General features: G+C 40.7%; 1 protein-coding gene across 1 annotated transcript; it reads right to left on the reverse strand.

The window, feature by feature from the left end:
* Window positions 1–3,011: 3,011 nt before the first annotated feature.
* Window positions 3,012–7,023, reverse strand: LOC109878945 (myelin and lymphocyte protein). Its single transcript, XM_020471143.2, has 4 exons — window positions 6,843–7,023; window positions 5,412–5,576; window positions 4,812–4,943; window positions 3,012–4,697 (listed from the first exon to the last, which is right to left on the reverse strand). Exons 1-4 carry the CDS (start codon window positions 6,927–6,929, stop codon window positions 4,620–4,622), a joined length of 462 nt encoding a protein of 153 aa, XP_020326732.2. The 5' UTR covers window positions 6,930–7,023; the 3' UTR covers window positions 3,012–4,619.
* Between the last annotated feature and the right edge of the window lie 1,650 nt (window positions 7,024–8,673).

An 8,673-nucleotide genomic window follows, 5' to 3' on the forward strand; every position in this document is an offset into this window, starting at 1 on the left:
AAAAAATGAACATTTGCTATCTAACTGAGAGTCTCGTCATTGAAAACATCCGAAGTTCTTCAAAGGTAAATGATTTCGTTTGAATGCTTTTCTTGTTTTTGTGAAAATGTTGCCTGCTGAATGCTAGGCTTAATGCTATGCTAGACTATCAATACTCTTACACAAATGCTTGTGTAGCTTTGGTTGAAAAGCATATTTTGAAAATCTGAGATGACAGTGTTGTTAACAAAAGGCTAAGCTTGTGATTAAGGAAATTTCCAAGACAGTATTCTAAAACTTTTGACCGGTATATATATATATAGATGGTATACAAATCGTATAAAAAGTGATGGGAGAAGATGGGGTGCCCAGATAGTAGGTGTTAGGTAAGTCATGATCAATCATACTGTCATTTTACTAAAATAATTACAGGCATACAGAGATCACCCATTGATTACAGTATGTGACAAGATGGCATATCAATAATAAAAACTTAATGAGACATTCCTTAACATATCTATGCAAACCATTTATTAAAATGTCTGGTTTTGTGCCTCTGGTTCAAATCTATGATTTTGGGGTATGAGAACAAAGAGGTTGATTGTAACTTACGCCTCTTGATTGATTACACATTGCTAACACATTCAGTGTCATCAATGGAGATAACTCGTCATCAAAAGGCATTCCACCGAATGGACGACAGGAGGAAATGGAGGAAAGATAACAATGTGGCCATGTAGGAAAACACCTGAGAGAAGTCCAAGACACGTTTTCTGAGCCTCACAAACTATACAGAAACACACAAATCAAATCAAATTGTATTCATCACATGCTTTGTAAACAACAGGTGTAGACTAACAGTCAAATGCTTACTTACCTTCCCAACAATGCACAGATACTGTAGCCGTTATAATGTTAATAATGCTCTCAACAAAGTATCAGTAAATTGAATTTGTCTGATATTTCTTCAAAGGAATATTAATTCAGCTCTTTCTAAGCACTGGTATCTGTGTAGCACTTACCACAGCAGCAATGTCTATCTGGTAGTTTTTCAAGATGGCTGTATCTTCTTTAAAATGAGTGGTGACATTCGCCAGGGCTTTTGATACACTGAGGTAGGGGAAGGCTGCCAGTCAATGGTACGCAAAGTCCTGGAGAGATACAAAGAGACCATTAGGCACACACTATCTCACACAAAATCACATTAATAGACACGCATACTGACAAACTTATAAAACACACACTCGGCCATTCATTTAGCCACTTAAACACTCTCACGCAAGCACACACACACACACAGAGACACACACGCACGCACACACAACCACACCAGCCTGCTCAATAACATCTAAGCACAACAATCCAGTCCATACCTACTACAAAGGTCTGCTGAAGCCTTCATTGACTTGGAATGGCATCAAGTTGTGTCCCAAAGGTCCTCAGTTACTCTGCTAGGGGACGACTGCTTTGTTATGGATGGAGAGGTGAAAGCAATAGTGAACTTACTTTGTCCCTCTTCAGTCTATTCACATATTAGTACCCTGAACAAAAATGTAAATGCAACATGTGAAATGTTGGTCCCATGTTTCATGACCTAAAATGAAAGATCCCAGAGATTTTCAATACGCACACAAAGCGTATTTTGCTCAAATTTTGTGCACAAATTTGTTTAATCCCTGTTAGTGAGCATTTCTCCTTTGCAAAGATAATCCATCCACCTGACAGATGTGGCATATCAATAATCTGATTAAATAGCATTATCATTACACAGTTGCACCTTGTGCAGGGGGATAATAACAGGACACTAAACTGTGCAGTTTTGTCACACAACACAATGCCATAGATGTCTCACATTTTGAGGGATCATGCAATTGGAATGCTGACTGCAGGAATATCCACCAGAGCGTTTACAGAGAATTGAATGTTCAATTCTCTACCCTAAGCCGCCTCCAATGTCATTTTAGATCATTTGGCAGTACGTCCAACAGGTCTCACAACCGCAGACTACATGTAGGCGTCGTGTGAGTGAGCTGTTTGCTGATGTCAACGTTGTAAACAGAGTGCCCCATGGTGGTGGTGTGGATTTGGTATGGCCAGGCATAAGCTACGGACAACAAACACAATTGCATTTCATTGATGTCAATTTGAATGCACAGAGATACAGTGACAAGATCCCAAGGCCCATTGTTGTACCATTCATCTGCTGCAATCACCTCATGTTTCAATATGATAATGCACAGCCCCATGTTGCAAGGATCTGTACACAATTCTTGGAAGCTGAAAATGTTACTGGTCTTCCATGGCCTGCATACTCATCAGACATATCACCCATTGAGCATGTTTGGGATGCTCTGGATCGACATGTACGACAGCGTGTTGCATAAGGTCACACCAGATACTGACTGGTTTTCTGATCCACGCCCCTACATTTTTTATAAAGTAGCTTGACCAACAGATGCATGTCTGTATTCCCAGTCTTGTGAAATCCATAGGTTAGGGCCCAAGGAATTAATTTCAACTGACTGATTTCATTAAATTAACTGTAATTCAGTCAAATCCTTGAAATTGTTGCATACGGTCATTACATTTTTGTTCAGTATAGTTCTAATATAAAGGACAATTTATATTTATTTGAGAGACTGCCTTGAGATGAAGAAAATGATTCTGACTTTACAATTCCTTCTTCCTGGCTTAGACTCTGGAGAAGGGGTGTCGAACTCATCAAACTCATCAAGCAGTGTCTGCTTGTCTTTGGTTCCTCCTTTCAGTTTGTGTCCAATTAGGAACTAGACAACCATTTGAGGGGAGTTTCTAACTAATCACTGACCTTCATTCATCAATCAAGCGAAAATCCGCAGGCACTCGGCCCTCCGTGGAATAAGTTTCACACATACTCTAGGGTGTTGAAGCATTCTCTGGGAGACAACTGAGATGAAGAGAGAGATGTGACGTGATGTTTACTGGGTTTCTTGCAAGTGTCAAATCCAGATATTGAATGAAGCTCCGAAAGACCAAGTTATAATAATAATTCATTGGTTTTATATATTTATATTTAAAGTATTTAAAGTCTACTGTACAAAAGCAACTTGTACTGCAGAGCATATTACAAAAAACACATAGTACAAGAAAGAGACAGAAATGATGTATTTTGTTGTCACCAAACAATGATTGCATTCCTTCTGTGATGTAACACTTAGATAAGTGAAATCTGCCTCTTATGGAATGATGTCTGTGAGGCATCATGATCAGGCACGAATGATCATGCATCATATTTGTAACAACAGACAAAAAAATAAAAGAGATCATGCCTACATGTGGAATGGAATAAATAAAGAGTGGAATAAAGTTTCATTGTGAGGATATCCACCACAACATATTATCAGCCCACGCTTAATTGACAAACTGTTGGTGTGGTGCTTTTCCAAAGAAACAAGTAAGGCATAGGTTATTACTATGTAATGAGTGTTTTACCATGTTCTTCAGCAGCCTGCATTTTAAACCTTTATTTAACTAGGCAAGTCAGTTAAGAACAAATTCTTATTTACAATGATGGCCTACCTCAGCCAAACCCAGATGTCACTGGGCCAATTACGCGATGCCCGATCACGGCTGGATGTGATTCAGTCTGGATTTGAACCAGGGACTGTAGTGACACCTCTTGCACTGAGATGCAGTGCCTTAGACCGCTGTGCTACTCGGGAGCCCTCAAGGCTGGGGCAGACTGGCCATCTGGCATTTCTAGCTCATGCCAGAAGGCCTGGTCCAATTTTTGCATAGTGGGCCTGTCTAACCTGGATGTGTTGCTTAAAATGATCAGTATCTGGATAATAATGGGGGCCTCAAGGGAAGAAAATGGGCCGTTGTGTTTCTGTTCCCTGTCCGCCCCTGGCCTAAAGCTTTCAATACCATTCTAAATTCCTTGTAATTTCTGTAGCATAACAAATGAATGCCATAGGCTAGGCTGCATACTCTGCAATCAATGCGCTATGCCTACTATTCGCTATTGACTACTACAGTGAACTAACGGAGCGACAGGTGTTCCCTTATAAGAAGGATGACTTGCAAAACCTGCTGCGGCATTGTGGTAGGCAGTCCACCTTTTGCCAACTGGACACACCCTACACAAATAAGACTACATGTTGACCTTTTTGTTCAAGAAAATGACAAAAGAAACTGTGTGTGAAAAATGCATTGCTGAGGAATTCAGTCCTTTGTTTGCCTCTACACTATGTTCTGGTGATAGCGTATACATTTTTCACGAGAGCAGCCACCGAGACCTCTTCAGTTCCTATGTTCATCTAATAGGTCTACCCTACCATAACAAAATGCATTGCTTCACATCAGCATTTTTATTTAACATCGTTGTAATAGTTTTTGCTACACCTGGAAAAACTATTATATAATCAATTTATTCTATCTCAGCATCTGAAACAGGCACTTGGTTAAATATAAAATATATTTATTTATCTTTTTATTTATATTGTATATGCATTTCACTCCAAATTGGTTTATGGTCTATAATTGCAGGAAGAAAATAATATAGAAAATATTTGAATATGTATAGATTACAATTGATGTCAATACGAAGCCTTCACTAATGTCTGTTGCCCCATTGTCTGTTGTCTTGTGGATACTGGTCTTCATGAGGAACTCTTCCATCTCATCGTAGAGAAGATGGCATGGAGGGCGTAGAGCAGAGTCACCACATAACACATCACCTACAGGAAAAATACAAGATACAGAAAGGTGAGGAGTGGGATGGACCACTAGAACATGCAGTAAGCTTCAGTTGAAGAACACTTTGTTTGAATCACAGGAGTGAAGGAACCTACCACTGCAGCAATATCCAATTGGTATTCTTTGAAGAACATACTGGTAAGTGATTTCAGACTAATGGTGATGTAGGCCTGTACCACTGCTGCACTGAGGTAGAAGAAGGCTGCAAGGGAATGATACACAACATCCTGAAGAGAGAGAGAGAAAGAGAGAGAGAGAGAGAGAGAGAGAGAGAGAGAGAGAGAGAGAGTGAGAGAGAGTGCGAGAGAGAGCGAGAGCGAGAGAGTGCGAGAGAGAGAGCCCGAGAGAGAGAGAGTGAGAGAGAGAGCGCGAGAGAGAGAGAGCGAGAGAGAGAGCGCGAGAGAGAGAGAGTGAGAGAGAGAGAGAGAGAGATGGGAGAGAGAGAGCGAGGGAGAGAGAGAGATAGAGAGAAGCAACATGATAGTTAGTCATCATCCTGTTATACTACCTGTTATAACACTACAGCCATTCAATAGACAGAATGTTCATTATACTCTCATCACCATCACCATCATCATCATTCTGTTTGATTAGACATTTAGGATGGGAAGAAAATCTGTTCCATTGTCATTTTCATCCTTTTTGAGTAAATCACTTTTATCAAAGATGGCTGTATGAATGTCTCTCAGACTCACCAGTGTAGGCCAGATGCTGCTCTTATTGGCTCCACTGATGAAGATGAGGAACCACAGGGTAGTGAAGATGAAGCAGAACACAGAGACAAACATCACCCAGCCCTGAGGGTTCGCAATCAGCACTTTTGTGGAGGCCACCAGAGTCCACACCAGACCTCCGAATATCTGCCACACACACACGCACATGCACACACACACACACACACACAGGAGAGAGAGTGAGAGAGAGGGAGAGAGAGGGTGAGAGTGACAGAGAACACAGAACACGTACGGTCATAATAGGGGCGGCAGGGTAGCCTAGTGGTTAGAGTGTTGGACTAGTAACCGAAAGGTTGCAAGTTCAAATCCCTGAGCTGACAAGGTACAAATCTGTCGTTCTGCGCCTGAACAGGCAGTTAACCCACTGTTCCTAGGCCGTCATTGAAAATAAGAATTTGTTCTTAACTGACTTGCCTAGTAAAATAAACAATGTAAACATCAATGCATTTAGTTGACAAGTTGTTAGTCATGGGATTTGATGGTTCAATCAGCCATCCACTTCTTAATGTCACCCCAATAGTGTCAGTCCATGTGTTGTGGTAAGACCACAGAGAGCAGGCCACAGTAACAGAGTAAGTAAACATGCACCTCTAGGCAAGGTCTGACTGATAGCTTTAACTTACTAAAGCTAATTTCGTCAGGGGTTCAACCATTTGCATATAAGTTTTCACCAGGTAATGGCTGTGACAGCTAGTGCATGCAACAGTCAGTAGGCTAACAGTTTTGAGTTCTATGTTATCTTTACCTCCGTCAAAAACATCCCTAATCATACGCCTTTTGATTAGTTACTAGATACCACTGCCACAATTTCTCCATAGAGAATCTGGCACTCCGTCGTACATGGTCATTTCTAAACTCACACACACATTCTACCCCCTCCTTCAACAAACATGCCAGTAAAGAGAGAATGAATGGTGTTTGGATACAGCGCGGATCATGCCATAACCATAGTTTGGTTTCAGATAAGGATTTAGCTGATATTCACAAACCACAAACCAGAAATCAACATATTTTCAAATACTATGGCAATAATTACCAGCGGAAAAAAACCAACATTTATTTAGCCAGGAAAAGTCCATTGTCACACATAGTCTCTTCCACAAGGGATACCTGACAAGGGATACCTGACAAGGGATACCTGCAGCAATCAAAGAAGTGCTTGGTATGAGTCTACACACAGTGTCTACCACTCTAAAGTAATACTCCTTTCAGTGCACTCTGAATTACATCATGCATACATACCCAAATATTACCTTGAACAATCAAATGTCTTATCTCCCTCTGATAAATGAGAAGGGCATTAGAGTAAATAATATTTATAGAGTAAAGAGCAATGCCAGTAGTCCAGTCACAGCTGAGAGCAGAACACTTATTTGATTTGTCTGTACTCACAAACTCAGGGATGAAGAAGAGGTCTGGAACAGTGGTGAACACACTGGTGCCACTGGACAGAGGGTTACTGGAGGTGCTGGAAGCCATATTCCCAAAGTGTCAAGCTCTACCTGTGTGTTGGCGTTTTGTTGATGTGGGAGTGTGCCCAACACAGTTCTCCCTAAAGTGAGACCTGTGACCTAAACACTTGTGCTTTTAAAGCCCTGCTTCCTTAACCCACACCTGTTCCTCCTCCTCCAGTCTTTCTCTTGTCGTTTTATTTCTTCATTACATTGAAATACCAGTTGGTTGTGTCAGTTTATGTTAAGATGTAGGATCTGAATTTGATCACTATTTTGTTTTTAAGAAAAGCAGGAAATGCAAACTTGTAGTGTATTTCAGCTTAAAAAAGGCTTCTAAAGTTTGTAATTTCCAACTTCATTTGCACTAACAAAAACATGTATCAACAAAAATGTCTGTTAATTATAATCCACATAATAATTCACATTTCCTGTTGCTGCAGGATTATTCCGTAGTAAACTGGATCAAATTAAGATCCTTCATCTTTATGTAGGCGGGAGGTCCAATTTGGCCCACATCACATCTGAAAAGTAACCGTTGTCATCAATCACTTGCCAAAATCTGGATGAAAATGGATAAGGTGTGCCATTGACTTCAGTGGATTTGGTAATCTTGTGTATGTAGACAGGAGGCCCATTGTGTGTGGTAGGCAGGAGTGTTCCCGAGAGTGTTGCCTCCACATTTCCAAATTAGTGTGTCATCTGTCAACCTGACAGTTGGTAGAGGACATACCACAAAAAAACACTATTCCTGTTGTAGAGAGGGGGGGGGGGGGCAATCCCAGAAACTGCAGCATGAGTGCTATTGCTGGGACAACCCAAGCCTACACACACGTGCATGGGCATGAGAATAAGTATTATTTGATAAACACAGGGAGGACTTGTTTCATCTGCCCCATTGTCATTTTTTGGTTGCAATATCCTGAGTCATATAGTTACATGTCATGTCTACACTACTAGAAAAAAGGGATCCAAAATGGTTATTCAGCTGTTGTAACGGCTTTCTTCCTGGGAAGGAGAGGCGGACCAAAACGCAGCGTGGTTAGGGTTAAACATCTTTAATCAAGACGAATACTGAGAAAACACTACAAATATACAAAACAATAAATGTGAAAACCGAAACAGTCCTGTGTGGTTCCCAATCACAGAAACAGACAAACTAGACATCCAACATAGAATGCCCACTCAGATCACACCCTGACCAAACAAAACATAGAAACATGGTCAAACTATGGTCAGGGTGTGACAGCTGTCCCCATAGGATAACACTTTTTTGATACCAGGTAGAACACTTTTTGGTTCCAGGTAGAACTATTTTGGGTTCCATGTAGAAGCGTCTGTGGGAAGTGTTTTACATGGAACCAAAAAAGGTTCTTCAAAGGGTTCTCCTATGGGGACAGCCGAAGAACCATTTTAGGTTCTAGATAGCACCTTTTTTTCTATTGTTCATATAAATGTTCTGTCCTGACCACTAGTCAAGTGAGGCTATTCTGCATGACAATGGCTACTCTGTAGGGCTCTATCTGTCTCCATTAGGTGATGGTTGCTAGGCAGAGGCTTAAGAAAGGGCACAGCATATAAAACCTACTGTTTAGGCTTGTCACTCCTGTTTTGAGTACATTGGAGAAAAACTAATTTGACACTTTAAAGAGCTGGACAATCCCACCCCCTTCTATCTATCTATCTATCTATCTATCTATCTATCTATCTATCTATCTATCTATCTATCTATCTATCTATCTATCTATCTATCTATCTATCTATCTATCTAT

The sequence above is a fragment of the Oncorhynchus kisutch genome, linkage group LG4 (genome assembly GCF_002021735.2).
Source record: "Oncorhynchus kisutch isolate 150728-3 linkage group LG4, Okis_V2, whole genome shotgun sequence".
NCBI lineage: Eukaryota > Metazoa > Chordata > Actinopteri > Salmoniformes > Salmonidae > Oncorhynchus > Oncorhynchus kisutch.

Coding starts and splice junctions, on each gene's coding strand:
- LOC109878945 (XM_020471143.2), bottom strand. CDS start 6,929: ATGGCTTCCAGCACCTCCAGTAACCCTCTGTCCAGTGGCACCAGTGTG. Junction 5,577..6,842: donor TCTTCTTCATCCCTGAGTTT/GTGAGTACAGAC, acceptor TGTGTGTGGCAG/ATATTCGGAGGTCTGGTGTG. Junction 4,698..4,811: donor AATTGGATATTGCTGCAGTG/GTAGGTTCCTTC, acceptor TTTTTCCTGTAG/GTGATGTGTTATGTGGTGAC.